Genomic DNA, 20576 nt, shown 5'->3' with positions numbered 1-20576 from the left:
ACATGGAAATCAAAGGAGGTTCGGGAGATTTAGCGGGGGGTCCTAATGGACTTCCCCCCCTCCCTCTTTACATGTCGGATTGTGTCTCCATATTTGGTTTGAATTGTTGTTTTGTTGCTGTTGTTTTGTCGATTGTTTGATTTTATGTAAAGAAAAATTTGTTAATAAAAATTATCTGATTAAAAAAAAAGTCTTCTTCAGCATCCCAGGTGCCAGGAGGAGGTGCAGGAGGATCCCTTGGTGGGAGGCAAAGGGACCATAGTAGAAAAGGAGTGGGAGGTAGGAGAGAAAACAGTGAAGCCACCTTTAACCTAGTGGAGTGCAGAGCAGCCTGAGGAAGAGGCCGGGGAGGAAGATAGTGAGGCCTGGTCATAGGCCACAGGAAGCCGGGCCAATTGTGCAGGCTCGTCCTGTGCTGGTGAAGCCTCCAGGCTCAATGAGAAAGGAAGTGGAGGTGTACAATGGGACTACCTGTGTGAGACAGGCATGGTATCGAGGTCCCCTGGGGGGGGGTCATTTGGGCATGCCCTTTTGCCCAATGTCAGCAATGTAACGAGTGGGTGGTTGTGCTGAGGATCATACAGGGTTGGAGCACTAGAGATATGTATCCTACTCCATAGATGCACAGGCCACGGCCCCACCAGACATATGATTAGTTATGTAGATTTTTGTTATGTAACTGCATTGTTACTGTTTTATTCCTGGTGGTTGAAAAATCTTTTTCTTCTTGTATTCTACAAATTAAAACCTATTCTCATATTCCTTAATAGCTCAGTGTTAATTCCCAAGTGAAAGGTCACTAGTTCAAATCAAGGATCAGCCATGAGGAAGATTTCCCAAGAAAAGAGAGAGAAAATTGCCAAGCCACGTCATGTGAATAACATGACAGTTGGAAGAATAGGAAATGAAGTCCATCTATCCATCCAAAAGCTAATAGGATGGACGTCCAGGCAAAATATCGTACTAAAGTCGGCTCAACACAAGGTCTATTAGTTCTGGTGCAACAAACACAACAGTAGAGGTGGCCCATATGCTTTGTAATAGTTAGATCACAGACGTCCATGCAAGCACCACATGACACATGTTACACAAGTCTGGAATGGTAGCCCAAAAAAAGGTGAAGAATCTTCGACTTCAATATTTACATAAGAAGATCTGGCTCGAGTTTGCAAAAAAGTACGAAAAGTGAACAGAAAATGATTGGAAAGGGGTGATTTGCAGTGATGAGACAAAAGTCAATAGACTGGGTTCTGATAAATGCAAATGGTTCTGGAAGAAACAAGGGAAAAGAGAGTTAACGGATTAAGAAATTGAAGGAACTATTGAGTTTAAAAGAGGAAGTCTGATGTTATGGGGTTGTTTCAGAGCTAAGGATGTTGCATACTTGACCAGGATTGATGGTGGTCTCAGTGTTACAGAGATATATGTCAGAATCCTGCAAGAAGAGTTACTTTCTCAATGAAGAGGAGAAGTTCCATGCTGTTTTGGATGCTTTTTGGACCATACAGCCCTTTGATGGGTTTTTATCTGGACCTGTTTCCCTGTGTGTGTGTTTCCCCTCTCCCCCTTTGCCCTTCTGCTTTTTGTCTTGTCGTTCTTTGTTTTGCTGTCCGTTGACTTGCTTATGTATACTGCATTGTGGGTATTTTACCACTTGATTTGACACTGGTTCCATACTGTTATTATTGTCTCCTTTTATTGATAAAAATTCTTAAATTAAACAGTTGAAAAAAAAAGAAGAGTTCCTTTGTACACTTAAGTACCATGGATATGAAAAGAACGACATAGCGTTCCAGTAAGATAACCTGAAGCATACGTTGAGAATAGCAAAGAAATGGTTCACTGACAATGAGGTAAAGATGCTGGATTGGCCCACACAATCCCCAGACCTCAACCCAATGGAACACTTGTGGGGAAAGTTGAAGAAGAAGATGTGAGTCGACTTGTATGCAGCAATAATGGGAATGTGTAGAAGAAACGTGGGATCAGATTTCAGTCGACACATGCTTGAATCTGATCGAGAACATGCCCAGAAAGATTTAGGCAGCATAGAAAGTCAAAAGTGGCTTTACAAAATATTAGCAAAATAATAAAAATTTAGATTTTTCGGAACAAAACTGTAACAATACAGTTACAGACAAGAATTTGCATAATTGATTATATGCTAAGTAGTTGTAAGTCAATTTTATGTATGAGATAGCTAAGATGACTGTCTGCAAAATGATGGTAATCTCACGATGCTGTAGCGGATGATGAGATATGGAGCCTGAAGGTCAAAAGTTCAAAACTTCCTCAACCAGCTCTTTGAACAGACAAATAAAAATGATACACCTCTCAGAAGATGGTGACACAGAACAATTGATGTTTTTTTACCAAATGGATTTTTTTTTCTGCAAAATTAGATTGCATAAACCTCCCCAAAAATTAGGTATCTCCCCAATAATAATGACTCATGGAACAAAGGTAAAATATTTCTTTTCATGTATGTTGAGCAGAAAAAAATTTCTGGTGGCAAAAGCAATGCCAGAATTTCAATTTCCCCTTACAAAGAAATATTACATTTTAGTTGTTAAAGGAGTTTTCCCATCTCAGTTTTTCACCAGTCTGGCTGCAGTCTTTTCATCTCACTTTCTCCTCCCTCCCCCTCCCTCTTGCTAAAGGACCAGAGAAGTCTCACAACACTTATGCAGATCAAATACAGTCCTATGAAAAAGTTTGGGCACCCCTATTAATCTTAATCATTTTTAGTTCTAAATATTTTGGTGTTTACAACAGCCATTTCAGTTTGATATATCTAATAACTGATGGACACAGTAATATTTCAGGATTGAAATGAGGTTTATTGTACTAACAGAAAATGTGCAATATGCATTAAACCAAAATTTGACCGGTGCAAAAGTATGGGCACCTCAACAGAAAAGTGACATTAATATTTAGTAGATCCTCCTTTTGCAAAGATAACAGCCTCTAGTCGCTTCCTGTAGCTTTTAATCAGTTCCTGGATCCTGGATAAAGGTATTTTGGACAAACAATTCAAGTTCAGTTAAGTTAGATGGTCGCCGAGCATGGACAGCCCGCTTCAAATCATCCCACAGATGTTCAATGATATTCAGGTCTGGGGACTGGGATGGCCATTCCAGAACATTGTAATTGTTCCTCTGCATGAATGCCTGAGGATTGGAGCGGTGTTTTGGATCATTGTCTTGCTGAAATATCCATCCCCGGCGTAACTTCAACTTCGTCACTGATTCTTGAACATTATTCTCAAGAATCTGCTGATACTGAGTGGAATCCATGCGACTCTCAACTTTAACAAGATTCCCGATGCCGGCATTGGCCACACAGCCCCAAAGCATGATGGAACCTCCACCAAATTTTACAGTGGGTAGCATGAGTTTTTCTTGGAATGCTGTTTCTTTTTGGACGCCATGCATAACGCCTTTTTTTTATAACCAAACAACTCAATTTTTGTTTCCAAAATGAAGCTGCCTTGTCCAAATGTGCTTTTTCATACCTCAGGCAACTCTATTTGTGGCGTACGTGCAGAAACGGCTTCTTTCTCATCACTCTCCCATACAGCTTCTATTTGTGCAAAGTCTGCTGTATAGTTGACCGATGCACAGTGACACCATCTGCAGCAAGATGATGCTGCAGCTCTTTGGAGGTGGTCTGTGGATTGTCCTTGACTGTTCTCACCATTCTTTTTCTCTGCCTTTCTGATATTTTTCTTGGCCTGCCACTTCTGGGCTTAACAAGAACTGTCCCTGTGGTCTTCCATTTCCTTACTATGTTCCTCACAGTGGAAACTGACAGGTTAAATCTCTGAGACAACTTTTTGTATCCTTCCCCTGAACAACTATGTTGAACAATCTTTGTTTTCAGATCATTTGAGAGTTGTTTTGAGTAGCCCATGATGCCACTCTTCAGAGGAGATTCAAATAGGAGATCAACTTGCAATTGGCCACCTTAAATACCTTTTCTTATGATTGGATACATCTGGCTATGAAGTTCAAAGCTCACTGAGGTTACAAAACCAATTTTGTGCTTCAGTAAGTCAGTAAAAAGTAGTTAGGGGAATTCAAATCAATAAAATGATAAGGGTGCCCATACTTTTGCACCGGTCAAATTTTGGTTTAATGCATATTGCACATTTTCTGTTAGTACAATAAACCTCATTTCAATCTTGAAATATTACTGTGTCCATCAGTTATTAGATATATCAAACTGAAATGGCTGTTGCAAACACCAAAATATTTAGAACAAAAAATGATTAAGATTAATAGGGGTGCCCAAACTTTTTCATAGGACTGTAATATGCACATGCTTGTACAGAACGGACTCAGGCCCAGTTCACAGCTGCGTTTGGTATTCCGTTCAGGGAGTCCGCTTGGAGACCCCCCGAACAGAATAACAAATGCAAAAAAAAGGTTGAGTAATGAAAACACACAAACCCCATAGACTATAATGGGGTCTGTGTGTTTTCTGCGCAGTATCCGCACGAATCATGCGGAGACAAATGTACTTCAAGCAGTACTTTTCTCTCTGCATGATTCATGCGGATAACGTGCGGAAAACACACGGACCTCATTATAGTCTATAGCAGTGATGGCGAACCTATGGCACGCGTGCCAGAGAGGGCACGCAGAGCCCTCCATGCTGGCACGCGTGCGGTCGCCCGGATCGCTCACCAACAGGGAATCCGGTACAGGATTCCCCGTTGATGAGCGATCACTGCCTTCAGTTGTATGTGCATATGCACATACAGCTGAAAGCTGTCAGGGTAGGCCGCGGATCGCGCGACCGCAGCCTACACTGGCTGCAGAGTTTGACCTCTGCCCCGACGCGGGCGCGATGACGTCATCAGCGCCGCCAGTGACAAGAAGGTGGATGCCGGCGGCTCTTCAGGGGTGAGTATGAGAGTGGCTCACTGTGTATATGATGTTGGGGGGAGCGCTTATAATACTTGGTGGGGTGTATGATACTGGGGGGGAGTGTATAATACTGGGGGGGCTTATAATACTGGGTGGGGTGTATAATACTGGGGGGAGTGTATAATACTGGGGGGAGTGTATAATACTGAGGGGGCTTATAATACTGGGGGGAGTGTATAATACTGGGGGGGCTTATAATACTGGGGTGGCTTATAATACTGGGGGGTGTACTAAAGAGCATATAATACTGGGGGGGGCCTATTTATAAGCACACAATACTGTGTGTGGATGCCACTGTGGAGCATATAATCCTGTGGGGGGGGGGGGGACACCTACTGCGGAGCATATAACACTGGGGGGCTACTGTGGTACTGTGGAGAATATAATATTGTGTGGTGGGCCCACTGCAGAGCATATAATACTGTCTGGGGTCCCCTCACTATTTATATCACACAGTATCTGTTTTATAGCAGACGTGATATTAGTACAGGATGTAAGAATATTACACGGTAACTATAAAACAGATCCTGTGCGATGTAAATAGTGAAAATTAATTGTTCAAAGTACCAAATGCCGAGACCTTTACATTTCAGTACAACGTTGTTTGTATTATTGAAAGCTCTGTAAAGCCCCACATGACTGTAATTTTTGGTCAGTAACTGTCCGCAATTGTGGATCCGCATAGTATTAAGTCTATATTGTCGTGTTGGCACTCCGCGAAAATTTTGTGGGTTTTGGGTTGCAGTTTGGGCACTCGGTCTCTAAAAGGTTCGCCATCACTGGTCTATAGGGTGCATGTGTTTTCATTGCTCACTGCTTTTTAATGCGTTCAGTATTCCGTTCGGGGGGCCCACAAGTGGACTCCCCAAACGGAATACTGAACGCAGATGTGAACCAGGCCTCAGTGTTATCTGTGTGTTTACATAGAGAGATAACAGACTGGGCTTTATCAGCAATCTGCAATTAGTTGAACACTGAGTAAGTGACATCACTTGTCCTATAGGTCCGTGGTTATAGCAACGCTGTGTAAACAATGTGAGGAATAAGGTCACATAGCAGGAGAACAAAGCAGAATTTCTACAGCAATATATTTAGTAAAAGTCTTCAATTTACTTAAGCTATCAGTATAGATAACATCCATGAGATGGGACAGCCCCTTTAAGTTATAAGCACCCCAAAATGGTGTCATTAGAAAATGTAATCCAACAAAAAACAAGAACTCATATGGCTACATTACCACGAAAAAAAAAAAAAATTAGTTTAATGTGAAAAAAAAAATCTCCCAAATCACCAGACTTTTAGGACAAAGCACGATGCGACAGGAAGGGAATGTATAAGCTATGCAAGAATATGTCAGGGTATACCCCAGTTTTAGAAACTACTTGTAACACATGCAAGTGATGCATTAATTTATTTTTCAGAATGAATGCGCACCTGATGCAATTTTTGCAATTATTTCCAGAAATATGTCATTTCAGTGCGCAATATTTTGTGTCTGGCTTATGTCAGAGATAAACACTCCAAAGGTTGCACTGCACCGCCTTCCAAACCCCATAACTTTTTTATTTTTCCATTGACAAAGCCATATGAGGGATTAATGTTTGCAGAACAAATTGTTCTTCATAATGGTACAATTTATTATTCTGTACAATGTTCTAGGAAGGTTGGAAAAAATTCTGAATTGGGTGGAATTAGAGAAAAAGTGCATTTCTGCGACTTTCTTACGGGCTTAGTTCTTACGGCATTCAGTCTGCAGCCAAAATGACATCCCATCTGTAATCTATGTTTTGGTACAATTCTGGAAATACCAAATTTATACTACTTAACAAAAATCTAAAACTATGTAAAAAGATTTATTTCTAAAACTCACCATATTCTGACACTCGTAACTTTTTATTATTTCCATATATAGGGATGCATAGCATGTCTTTTTTGAGGGACCAGATGTACTTTTTAGTTATACCATATTGGGGAATGTCTATTGCTTTTATCAGTCTTTAGTAAAATTTGTATCAGAAGCGAAATAGTGAAAAAAAAAAAACAACAGTTTGCCGTACGGGAAAATGTTTTTATAACTTTGTAGACCAGGTGTTTTCGGACACAGGGATACCTAATGTGTATGATTTGTTTGAACTTTTATTTCTTTTATTTTTTTTTATAACCTTTTTTTATTCTTTACAATTTTATTCACAATCCTGGGGGGCTTGAACCTTTTGATTTCAGGTCCGATAGACTACAATACCACTGCAACAAAATCTGCATAACGCTAAAGGCACGAGGCTGGTGGAGATCGACCCAGGGGGGCAATTTTGAAATTCGAGTGGGCCATAGCGCAGTACAATAGTACATTACAGACCTGGTAGAAGAGTAGCCACTATCTTTAAAGACCTGGCATCTGTCGTAATAGTAATGCACATGACGGGAAGGGGTTGTCCCGGAAAACAATTTTATAAAAAAATTAGGCAGGGAGAGGTGAAAAAAGTAAAAAAAAAAGTATAGCCAATTGTCTCTAGTGTTTTCTAGTTTCGTCTGATCCTACTGCTCTGGTGTTTTCTTTCAGCAGAAGTCTAATTGCCAGCCTCAGTGAAGAACATGGGGTATCTCTAGGCATCCCTGGGTCCTTCCCTGAGGCCACTGATAGGCCTGAGTGGTCATGTGCCAATTTTTTCCATTTATTTCACCTTCTCTGTCCTAACAAAAATTATATATATTATATATACATACATATATATATATATATATATATATATATATATATATATATATATAATCCTGGACAACCTCTCTTTATTTAACTCCTACTGGTACTTTAGGGGCTTTGCAAATGAGACATTACAGACAAAAACTATTTCTGAGCCCTCTCCATACAATTCCTCATAGTATACATATACTGTACATCATTGGTTTATGACGTCTATGACCAGGGCACAGCTTATTAAAATAGCAACACAGTAAGGCGGGTAATGCTCTCCTGTAGGTAAACCCAGGTTAGTGCCAGGGCCCCAAGATCCTGAGGGGCTCACTTGGCCAACTCCCTCACCTAAACTAAGGTTGTCCATGCAGATTGACAGCTCCCTCCTCCTTCTGGAGTCTTGTGCTGCAGCTCCCATTTACAAAAGATGAGAGAGACCTGACAACATAGGTAGTTTGGTCCTGTTTTTCCTTGTCTACACGTATCTATACAGAGGCTCTGCTGCTTTTGGTTCCCTCTGCTATATGATTTGGCATGATTACTATATCATAAGGTGATTATATAGTCATCCTTGTGTTTGATTACACTATAATATTAAGGGTATTAGGCCAGGTGTCGCGCGGTGCTGTCTTTGTGTTTTTTTTCTGACATCATAGGTAGACCTAAACTATGAGACACAAAATGAGAAAACAAATCCAGAAACTCACACTGTCTGATTTAGAAAGAATTTATTTGCAAATTATGGTGGATAATAAGTATTTGGTCACCTACAAACAAGCAAGATTTCTGGCTCTCACAGACCTGTAACTTCTTCTTTAAGAGGCTCCTCCATCCCCCACCCATTACCTCCACTCATTAGTAATGGCACCTGTTTGAACTTCTTATCAGTATAAGGCTGTATTCACACAGAGTAACGCCAGACGTTTTTTGTGTGTTTTTTGCACATAGCGCCGCGTTTACGCCGCGTAGCGCCGCGTATACGCCGCGTTAACGCCGGGCAACACCACCGCTAAATAGCGCGGCGTTAACGCGGCGTATACGCGGCGTTAACGCGGCGCTACGCGGCGTAAACGCGGCGCTATGTGCAAAAAACACACAAAAAACGCCTGGCGTTACTCTGTGTGAATACAGCCTAAAAGACACCTGTGCACACCCTCAAACAGTCAGACTCCAAACTCCACTATGGTGAAGACTAAAGAGCTGTCAAAGGACACCAGAAACAAAATTGTAGCCCTGCACCAGGCTGGGAAGACTGAATCTGCAATAGGCAAGCAGCTTAGTGTGAAGAAATCAACTGTGGGAGCAATAATTAGAAAATGGAAGACATACTGATAATCTCCCTCAATCTAGGGCTCCACACAAGATTTTACCCTGTAGGGTCAAAATGATCGCAAGAACGGTGAGCAAAAATCCCAGAACCACACAGGAAGGGCAGGGGGACTTGTGAATGATCTGCAGACAGCTGGGACCAACGAAACAAAGGCTACCATCAGTGACACACTACACCCCCAGATCTCAGATCCTGCAGTGCCAGACGTGTCCCCCTGCTTAAAGGCGTTGTCCCATGAAAAGCATCTTATCTATACTGCTAGTTTATGTGGATATAAGACTTTTCCTAAATACATTGCTTTACCAAAGCTGCTTTGTTTGGCCGCTATCTTAATTTATTAACTTCATTGTTGACACTGCTTTCAGGTAGCTGCCTGCTTTCAGGGGGGGGGAGGGAGGGGCTGACAAGCAACAGAGCTCCTCAGATAGGGGAGGTGAGAGCTCCGGGACTACTGTGCTGTCTGTCTTCAGCTTTTTCAGTTATCAGCCGGTTTAATTGAATTTGGCTGATAAGGGCTGAGATAAGGAGTCCGTTACCTCTGTATGTAATGCAAGCTGACTCAAATCCAGCTCTGCTACATCAGTTTCCACATCAGCTTCATACTGTGGTAATGCATGTACAACCAACCCCTCATTACTAACTGCAAACATAGCAGATAGCAGAGCAAGTGAAACCCCGCCCACCAATGTGCCGAGAAATCCAGGAAGTGAAGAGAGCACAGAGCCTGGAGGCCGAAGAACAAGAGTTATGGGAATACCCCTTTAAGCCAGTGCATGTCCGGGCCCGTCTAAAGTTTGCTAGAGAGCATTTGGATGATCCAGAAGAGTATTGGAAGAATGTCATATGGTCAGATGAAACCAAAGTAGAACTGTTTGGTAGAAACACAACTTATCGTGTATGGAGAAAAAAGAATGCTTTGTTGCATCCAAAGAACACCATACATACTGTGAAGTATGAGGGTGGCAACATCATGCTTTGGGGCTGTTTCTCTGCAAAGGGACCAGGATGACTGATCCGGGTACATAAAAGAATGAATGGGGCCATGTATCGTGAGATTTTGTTGGCAATGTTATTGAAGATGAAAAGTGCCTGGGTCTTTCAGCATGACAATGATCCCAACAAGCACACCACCAGGACAACAAAGGAGTGGCTTCGTAAATAAGCATTTCAAGGTCCTGGAGTGGCCTAGCCAGTCTCCAGATCTCAACTCTATAGAAAACCGTTGGAGGGAGTTGAAAGTCTGTGTTGCCCAGCGACAGCTCCAAAACATCACTGCTCTAGAGGAGATCTGCATGGATGAATGGGCCAACGTACCAGCAACAGTGTTTGCTAACCTTGTGAAGACTTACAGAAAACGTTTGACCTCTGTCATTACCAACAAAGGCTATATAACAAAGTATTGAGATGAACTTTGGTTATTGACCAAATACTTATTTTCCACCATAATTTGCAAATAAATTCTTACAAAATCAGACAATGTGATTTTCTGGATTTGTTTTCTCATTTTGTCTCTCATAGTTGAGGTCTACCTATTATGTCAGTTACAGGCCGACCTCATCTTTTTAAGTGGGAGAACTTGTTGCTTTAACCTCAGTTTTTGCATTTCCACACAGAGTTTATAAGAGAAAATGCACAATTTGTGAAGCATTTTTTACTGACTACTGAAATGTCCCACATGTGGATGTAAACTGCATGGGCACATGGTGGGAGTAGATTTTGTTATAATAGTTTTCTGCCATATTTTCACTGCCCCTGAAGTACCAATACAGTGAAATTCCCCGAATTACCTTGTTTGGAAACTAGACCCCTTAAGAAATTTTAATAAAGGGAATAGTGAAATTTGGACCTCATAGGTATTGCATTGTTATTTTATATGGAAAATAATTTATAAAAGTAATAATCCATGGATGTGTGGTACAGTCTGAAGTACGCCTTCATGGTGGTCAGGGTTTTTCAGGGCAAAAGTCACGCTGATAAATTGTGTCTTTCCTTATCCCCCTTTTGCAACACACTTTGCGCCTTTTTTGGGTCTTCCCTTTCTTTGCAGTTTGTGAGGAATTCACTGATCTACAAATATCAGAGTATTGATAACTTCCTTCTGAAATTGAAGGAACGTTCTTCTCCTGCATGCACATCATGATATCACGTAAGCGTTATACAGTGCCATCTGTACAAGGTGCACAGCCAGCTTTTTGTACCAACTCATGGCACTATTCAGCTTCAGGACTTAGTCAATTTGATCAACCCCTCCCATATACATATTATAGGCCAGGATGCAGTGTGGCTTGAGGGTAATAGTAGGAGTACTGGTATCACGTACAGCGGTGTTGCCATTACCATGAATTGTGGTCAGTACAAGGACGTCTCTCTTGTTCTAATACTTGACCAACAGCATATTCTCATTGCAAACTACCCACCCCACTCTCACCGCTTCTGATGCACCCACCCACTTTAAGGCAGAGTGAACGCAGTAGGAACAAAGTGCAAAGTGTAGCGGCAGAAGTAGGGCGATGCTGTGGGCCCTGGACTATGAGGACAGCGTGTCCTGGCGGCACAAACCCACCCTGACATCCATCGTGCTATTACGGCAGATGCCAGGTTTGTAAAGATGATGGTTAGAGATGAGCGAACAGTGAAATATTCGAGATTCGATATTCGTTTCGAGTAGAGCCTCAATATTCGACTACTCAATCGAATATCGAATCCCATTATAGTCTATGGGAAAAAATGCTTGTTTCAGGGGAAACCACTATTCGACTAAAGGAGAGTCACCAAGTCCATGAATAGCAGGAGGAGAGTGTTTAGGAGGAGCGCTGTGCAGTTAAAGCGCACAGACCCCATTATAGTCTATGCGCTTTAACTGCACAGCGCTTGCAGTTGCGCTGATATAAAGTAAACTCCCTCGTAACCGCAAGCTGCCAGCTCTCCCAACTAGCAAAGACGAGCCTGCGGCAAATCAATGCTGGTTCTGCAGCAGGCTCGTCCTTGCTAGTCGGAAGAGAGCTGGCAGCTTGCTGTTACGAGGGAGTGGACTTTTTCTCATAAGAATGAATTGACCATCGTTGATTGGCCAGTGTACAGCATTCGGCCAATCAACACTGGTTCTGCCAGAGGCTCCTTTGTGAGGAGTTGGAGTCTAAAATCGGACCACAATGGAGACTGCTGTGGTCCGATCTTAGACTCCGCCTCCTCACAGACGAGCCTCCGGCAGAACCAGCGATGATTGGACGAATGCTGTACACTGGCCAATCAACGATGGTCAATTCATTCCTATGAGAAAAAGTCAGCTCCCTCGTAACAGGAGCTGTATAGCATTCGGCCAATCAACGCTGGTTCTGAATCAAATATTTTCTGCGAATAGCTAGTAGTATTTGATCGAGTATGAATATTTTGAATACTGTAGTATTCGATCGAATACCTACTCGATCGAATACTACGGTACTCGCTCATCTCTAATGATGGTGGCTGCTCTGCTGCAGAGTGATCGCCATAGCTACCGGGTCTCTGCTGTAATGTACAGTGAAGACCCAGAGCTAATTGCCACGATCCGAGTTCTCTTCCGGTGCTGGTCTTCTAAATCCTAGGCATGCTGCAGACATATGCAGTCGGCTCTGCCTGAAGCCTGATGGCAGAGCCGACTGCATATGTCTGCAGCCATTTTCTTATGGCCATGTACGCGAGCATACTGCATGCATATTGAAGAAAACTGAGAATAGCTAACGAATGGCGGCACGGAGATGACTTCTAAAGGTAGGAGAAGAATAGCCTTTCTTAAGGCTATTCCTATGTGTTATTATTAAAAAAAGGGATTCTAATGATAGAATCCCTTTAATGATTAAGGCTAAGGCCCTTGCAGGTACTGTAAAATGCCGCGGTTTTTGCTGCGATGTTTAAGCTACATGTGGCCCTGGCCATGTCAGGCTGAATGGTCGTCCCCCCACTCATTTTCACCTCATCAAATCTGGCCCTCCTTGGAAAAAGTTTGGACACCCTTGATCTAAAGTATGCCTCCATACTGTTACTAAATAATTCTGCCACACTATGACCACATAATACCACCTCCTAGTGACTGAATAATATCACCATACCATTCATAATACTGTATAATATAATAATAAGTATAATAATAGCAGTTCTGATTCGGACATGTTTGGTCCAAACAAAACTGCAGATAAAACGTCACAAATATTGTAATAAGGGGATCTTCACACTACCAAAATAAGGCAAATGTCAGCCATTAAAAAGGTATCAACTACTTATTATTGTTTATTTATATAGCACCTTTAATTCCATGGTGCTTTACATTTGGGAGTTACATACAATACACAAAATATACAGGTAGATATAATACTAACAGTGACCGACTGGCACAGTGGGGTAGAGGGCCCTGCCCACGAGGGCTTACAATCTATGGGGGAAGGGGGTAGAGACAGAATGAGAGGGGGGAGACTGTTCAGATGGCAGTGCGGTGATAGTGTTATTGGAGGTTGTAGGCTTTCCTGAATAGGTGAGTCTTCAGGGCCTTCTTGAAGCCTGTGATTGTGGGGATCAGTCTTATGTGTCTTGGTAAGGAGTTCCAGAGTATGGGGGATGTATGGGAGAAATGTTGGAGGCGGTTGTGTGAGGAGCGGATGAGAGCAGAGCGGAGTAGGAGGTCGTTGGAGGATCTGAGGTTACGTGTGGGCAGGTAGTGGGGGGTTAGTTCAGAGATATATGGAGGGGACAGGTTGTGGATCGCTTTGAATATTAACGTTAATAGCTTGAACTCAATTCGCTGGGCTATAGGTAGCCAGTGGAGGGACTGGCAGAGGGGAGCAGCTGATGAAGAACGGGGGGAGAGGTGAATTAAGCGGGCAGCACAGTTTAAGTTGGACTGGAGGGGGGCGAGGGTGTTTGCTGGGAGTCCACTACTGAAGACTATCAAGTTGTTTTTTTTTTATATTTACTACCGAAATAATCAATGTGAACAAACTCATGTTAGTGGGCGTTCACACTACCGTCGGTGTCCGACAGGTAGTGTCCGCTCAAAATCTGGCATGGACATTAGGAGCGGACACTAGCTGTGTCTGTGACACCTGTCATTTATTTAAATGGGCATTGGGTGTCTTCTTTTGCACTCCGTGCCTGTCCTTCCCTGTCCGCAAGTGAAGATGTCCGACTTCTCAAGCGGACAGAAAAACCCGACATGTAAAAGGCAAAATTTATGGGAGACAAGTCAGAACACATCAAAAGCTAACATTGCTTATGGTTAAACCAGTTGAAAAACATATTGGCATACACAAACATTAACCTTGAACAATAATTTTTTTATGATGTAATAGAAATCTCTCCGGCTCACTTGGACACGGTACGATAGGTTCACACTAGCATTCTGCATGGGCACCCGATAAACGGAAATCCTATCTGCTTAAAAGGCAGTTACCCGCATAAACCCATGGACCCCCCTAGACTATAATCGGTGGAGAGAAAGGTCCTGCTTGGAGGACTTTTCTCTCCGCATATTTTAAACGGAATGGGAACGGAGTCCCCAAACACTAGTGTGACCGCAGGCTTAGTTAGGTAGCAGCGCAGATGGCGTAAATAGCATCACCAAATGATCTACTCTGCTCCATCTTATACCATGTGAGCCCGACACGACTACTTTGACGTTCAGCACGTTGTGCACGTGGCATTCAGGATTGGGCTGCCGGAAGGAGTAGGGGAGTCTAAGATGGACTCCTGCACTAGGGACTTACGTCCAAAATATAACACCGCCACCAGCCAAGCAACTAAATGTATTTGTAGGAATTCATACGCGCACAACCTAGAGGTTACCACAACTAAACACCCTCTAGTCAAAATACACCTAATATAAAGGTACATAGATAGCCATACTTGTATATTATTTCTTCTCCATACCTATATGTATAGAAACTGACAGAACTACAAGTCCCTACACATATACTCTATAGATTTCTGTATAAAATGTGCGTTGGGCGTCGGGAGCCCTGCAATTTTCTCACGGCATTGTGGGATGAAACAAGATGTAGGCAGAGAAGAGCGAGAGGAAAATGCCCGCAGTGCTGGGGGAGGCGCGGCCTCCACCAATAGCCAGAGCGGTTGGCTGAGCCACTGCAGGGGGAGGCGCCGCTATTTCAGAGGGACTGCGAGAGTCAGAGCGCTAATCAAGTCTAGAGAGACGTACAGCTTGCGGAGAGGGCTGCGTACACTGTGACAGGTGAGTCGGCATGGGTGCTTGCTACCTGCCCTCTATGCTACTGCGTGCCTGGCTGTACCTCACAAAGCCCCGGGTGAAAGGTTGGGCGGTAACTTGCATGGCGTGGGTGGAGGTGCTGGTGGGCTACGCAGAAAGATGGGTGGGCGGGTGTCTTCTGTGAAATGCAGAGCCCCGCTGTGTACTACTATATTGCAGGTCCGTAGCATGGGTGGAGGGCAGGGAAATGGCGCGACGGGGCCTGCACCCAGTTCAGCGGCTTAGTCGTGTTTCACCTGCATTGCTGGCCATTCCGTATCGCTACCTCGGCAAGTGGTGCCAGCTAGGGGCCACTAGTCTGCCATCACTTGGTGATGTATGGAGTAGTGTGGCCTCTTATGTAATCTCTCACTGCTTGAGCGGGAAGTCTCCCTTCCATGCTGTGTGGCCTGTGTAACCCATTGATGGGGTGGATCCCTCCACCAAGTAATAGCTGCATCATCTCATGGAGTTTGTGTTACACACTGAGGGGCCTGTTGTGTTACCTGGCAGAGGTGTGCACTGAAGAACCTGGTACTAGAGGTCAGAGAAGAATATAGACCACCTCAGGTCATCTGCTCGTGGAGTAGGCTGCCGTGCTGAGCACAGTGAAGGAGCTGGGCAGAGAAGTGCCTGTCAGCAGGCTGCTTAGTTAGTGGAGTCCTGTGTAGTTTGTCTTCCAGAAAGAGCCTTCGTGTTATCTATAGTGATGACCAATCAACTGAGCAGCGGTTAGACACGTGACCTGCTTGCACCGCTTTGGCTCGCTTGGTCCACAGTCTAAAGCAGATGCTGTTACCAGTACTTGTTTTGGAGACCAGACTGAATACATGGTTACAGTTTAGTGGCAGAGGACAAGTGGTGGCATGCCCTGATACAGGTCCCTTTGTCTAGTGACAACCATACTCCTATATTACACTTGGCTGAATTATGGATGCTATTGTCACACGAGTTGTGTGACTATTCAACCATTCAGGCACTCTGTGCCTCATTTCACTTCATATGTGGACCAAAGTCATGCAAATAGGACTTTTCTCTGATTTCGGGTAGTAACCTGTCAGACCCCGAGAATAGTCTGCAGGTAATTGCTTTTTAAGCAGATAGGGTTTCCATTTTTGGGTCCCCCAAGCAGATCTGAAGAACAGAAACTTCCTGTGAGCCTAGTGCTAACTGTGATGTAGCAAGTTTTCTTATTTCATGGGGGGTTAGAAACAGGTGCTTTGTCATTGGTTTGTTGTGTAAAATTATATTATGTTGAAAGTATTGCCAGGTCCAAAGGTAGTCTAATAAAGCACATGTCAGCCGGAGATATCAACCTACTTAATCTCATTTCACCCAAGGTAAAGACATGCTTACAAGACTACAATTGTTAGGCACTACTTTTAATCTTATCCTTAAGACAACTAAAAAGCCAGACTTGCTTTACTACAAGCAAGGCATTTTTACTTATTATGCTTGCATAGCGCCATCATATTCTGCAGCACTGTCACATATAAGGCTCACAATCTACAGTCACTATCAGTTTTTCTTTGGCGTGTTGGAGGAAACCGGAGTACCCAGAGGAAACCCCCAAAACACAGAGAGAACATACAAACTCCTTGCAGATGTTGTCCTTGGCAGGATTCAAAGCCAGGCCTGCAGTGCTAACCACTGAGCCATCCTGAGGTCTGCTTAATGACAGTTGGTCATCTGACTGGCTCTTCTACTGGACAGGGATGTTCCTCTAAACTAGTGATGGGAATTTTTAGGACAGGAAATAAGTGTCTGCTTGTTGCACAGTCCAACCTACTTGCAATATTTGACAGTTTCCTCAACAAATCTTTATTTTGTGCTGGTAAACTTGGTACAACTCATGTGCTTTGCAGTTGATCTGTAGCCATTCTGTACAATGACTGGATTTTGAAATCAACAATATGCCATTTAAAAACAATAGCTTTTTTGTTCCCATTACATGTAAGGTTTTTTTGCTTTTAAGTGCAAAAAATTCTCTAGAGTAACAAATTTTTGTCTTATGCCATGCTCAGAGCATATACCAGGTAACTGCGTTTGAAGTATCTTGATAGATATTAGAGGAGTTGTCCTGGGGGTATTTAATCATTTACCTAGTCCAGCAGACTGCTTTTGACAGACCCGGGATACCAGCCACAAGGTCATATGACTGGACGCAGCGTTCAGCTCCCTGGGTTGCTCTGCCCTCCTTCCCCGATCTGGCAGGTAATTATGGTATAGGAGCTGGGTTTAATATAGTCAGCCAGCCCCAAAGCCCAGGTAATTACTTGACTTGTGGGTTTACAACCAGCAAAGTCAAGTATTGCTGCAAAGATCTTAACTTTTTTTTTTTTTTTTTTTTTTTTTTTTTTTTTTGCCATAGGGAAAAACTGAGTTTTTCAGCAGGTGACTATTGCTTAGTGTTCCAGCTCAAGACCAGGGCCACAGTAAAACTTTGTAGTTGTACTAAATGACTCAAGGCTGAGGCCCCAGGTTGTGCAGCTTTTTCTGTTAGCTAAAGTAGGACTTCAGCCTAAGGGTCAGTTCACATGTGCTGCGCCTGCGGGGGTTTTGACACAGAGAGAGACGCAGCGAGCCGTGTCTCTCTGGTCAAAACCCGCCTGCCGCGACCATCGCGGTTGCGGCTTTACCCTCCTATGTCGGCTCAAATGAATGAGCCGATATAAGAGGGTGCTGCCGCTAGGCGGAAGCCGCAGCCCGGCGGAAGCCGCAGCCCACCGCTAGCGGAAAAAAGAAGCCCGGCGGTCTGCATAGACCACCATTGTAAAGGGGTGGATTTTGAAGCAAAATCTGCCCTTTTGTTCACATGTGAACGAGCCCTAAAGGAGTTGCCTGGCCCAAATGAATTTTTAATTTGTAATATACTGTGGATAGGTCATCAGTATGTGATCTTGGGCCTGACTCCCAAACCATGCACAGATCAGCTTTACCACCAGCCTATGGGTCCTGAAAGTTACAGCAGTTGGCAGGGAGTATTCAAATAATAGGAGCAGCACAGCTGCTCCATCCTTGGGGAACTGCAGCGGTGCTCCTATTACTTAAATAAAAGAGCCTGCATGCACTCCTTGTTCACTGCTATAACTACTCATGGTTGTCGGTGTGAAATCCTGTGGGGCTTGGCAACCACTAACCACAGAGCTACAGCTGCGGTCCCAATAAGGTTACATTAACATCTATGTAGTTTTGCTGAAAATCTGCATGGATGACTCCCCCCTCCCCCCCTCTCCTCAGACACTTTCAGCTTTAAAGGTTGGATTTCCTTATTGTCTGTGGGATCAGCCAGACCCCATATGTAACCTGTTGTGGTGGTCTACCTGTCTGTTGTTGGGGGTCCCCCAATGGACACAGTGGGGAGCCAGTGCTAATATGAACTTATACGTTTTGATTTCAGCTATAGTTAAATTCACCTAGTAGTACTGCAAGTGTCAGAGTAACCTTGGTCTAAGGGGAAACTTGTAAGACTAAGAAACATGCAAGACATCTTGTGAAGTTTAACTTGCATATATATAGTTTCCACTACTTAAGATGTCAGAACTTCAGATAACCCATGCCACTTGCTCTGGATAGTGCTTCCCACCATAACCTAACTTTGCCACCTTCAAACACAACACTGTGCAGTGGAGGGAATTGAGTAATGTATAGTCACATGCTACTCAATCTTCTGCAAGGGTATGGTCTGAAGCTGGCTAAACAGGGGTGGGAGCTCCTCAAAAACAAACAACTGTGTGGAAGTGGGCAGAAGCGCACAAACTGGTAGCTTTTAATCAAAACTTTTTCCCTTCCAGCTAATGCTTACAAGTGTACAACCAAGTTTTACTCTTCATGAGAATATATAATGTTAATTCCTGCTCCTGTGTTCTAGGTGCATCATGTCTGACAGAAAGGCTGTGATAAAGAATGCTGATATGTCTGAGGACATGCAGCAGGATGCAGTGGACTGTGCCACACAAGCGATGGAGAAGTATAACATTGAGAAGGATATTGCAGCTTATATCAAGAAGGTATGTTGAACATGACTGGGTAAGAATAATGGGGGATCATGTAACGTTTGTTCCCTATTTTAAGGAACAGTTTATTTATTTTTCATCAGAATCTTAATCTGTTGGCTCCATCCAGGAGTCTGACTCTTATCACAGTCCACACAGGCTTTCTTCTTACTATACAACAATTTTTCACTGTAGACAATAGCTGGATGCAGGAAGCCTGCATTAAATATACTGAACACCTTACTTTATTCCTGCTTGCTCATTAAACGTTAGCCTCTATGCAAAATAAACTCTGAAGCTTAAATTTTATTCAAGATTTTAGTTTTGGGCAGACATCACCCATATATAAAAGCATGCATATGTATCTTGTGCAACAGCTGTTGCTTTGGACAGCCAAAGACTGGTCACCCAAATGCTAAAACAAATCTTTCCTTTTAAATTGCAGGAATTTGACAAGAAATACAACCCGACTTGGCACTGCATTGTTGGCAGAAACTTTGGCAGCTATGTAACACATGAGACAAAGCATTTCATCTATTTTTATTTGGGCCAGGTTGCGATTCTCCTCTTTAAGTCGGGCTAGAAAGAATGAAAATCATGGACTGTAATGCACTGATGGCTGGAGCCAGGATCCCCTCTAACATGGCTGTGCAGCTGCATGGACTGTATACTATATTTAATGTGTATATGTTGCAGTAAAATGACTTTTGTTTAGTTGCCTGGAGACAAGGCGGCTTTATTTTGTTACTGCTTTCATTTCCTTTTTTCCCCCCTTTTTGTTGTATTGCACTTGGGGAATCTGTAAATGCTTTTCAATGGCCTTTAAACAGGAAGAAAATAAACTATTCTACATCAAACACTATGCCGGTGATGAATATATTTTTCCCTCCACAATGTTTTAGTCTGAGTTGCGTTGGTATTGATGGACCAAAGTATCAAGATGTAGGACTTGTTTTGTGTGGTAGGCAGTGGGTCTTGGCACGATGGTAGCAGTCACGGTTAGGTGAATTGACTGTTAAATACATGACCATTTTGTTAGCTGAAGAAACTTGAGATCTGGTTTCCTGAGGATCTGCTTCAAATCTCTAAAACTCTTTAACATAGAGAATTGCATGGTTTGTGAAGTTGTACAGCCACATGGCGTTCAGATCTGTCCTTCCAATCACAACATGGCTAAACAGCACTACCCAAAAAACTAAGCTGTAGTCTAACAAACCACCTCTGTTCACATCATGCTATCTCCCTATGCATGTTATAAAGTTTCCCCAATAAAAGCATACAGAAGACACAGGCATATAGAGGTGTATGTTGCAGCTTTGTCAGGAATACCAATTACTTTCCCTGGTGTAGACGTTAGATGGAGACTATAAATATGTGAACAGCCACATATCTTTAG

General features: G+C 43.1%; 1 protein-coding gene across 1 annotated transcript; it reads left to right on the top strand.

The window, feature by feature from the left end:
* The first annotated feature begins 15037 nt into the window (after window positions 1-15037).
* DYNLL2 (dynein light chain LC8-type 2) lies at window positions 15038-20037 on the top strand. Its single transcript, XM_075264405.1, has 3 exons — window positions 15038-15170; window positions 19057-19195; window positions 19626-20037. The coding sequence occupies exons 2-3, from the start codon at window positions 19064-19066 to the stop codon at window positions 19761-19763; spliced, it is 270 nt and encodes an 89-aa protein (XP_075120506.1). The 5' UTR covers window positions 15038-15170; window positions 19057-19063; the 3' UTR covers window positions 19764-20037.
* The last annotated feature ends 539 nt before the right edge of the window (window positions 20038-20576 follow it).

The sequence above is a fragment of the Leptodactylus fuscus genome, chromosome 2 (genome assembly GCF_031893055.1).
Source record: "Leptodactylus fuscus isolate aLepFus1 chromosome 2, aLepFus1.hap2, whole genome shotgun sequence".
In the NCBI taxonomy this organism is placed as follows: Eukaryota; Metazoa; Chordata; class Amphibia; order Anura; family Leptodactylidae; genus Leptodactylus; species Leptodactylus fuscus.
This window is presented reverse-complemented; position numbering and strand designations above follow the sequence as displayed.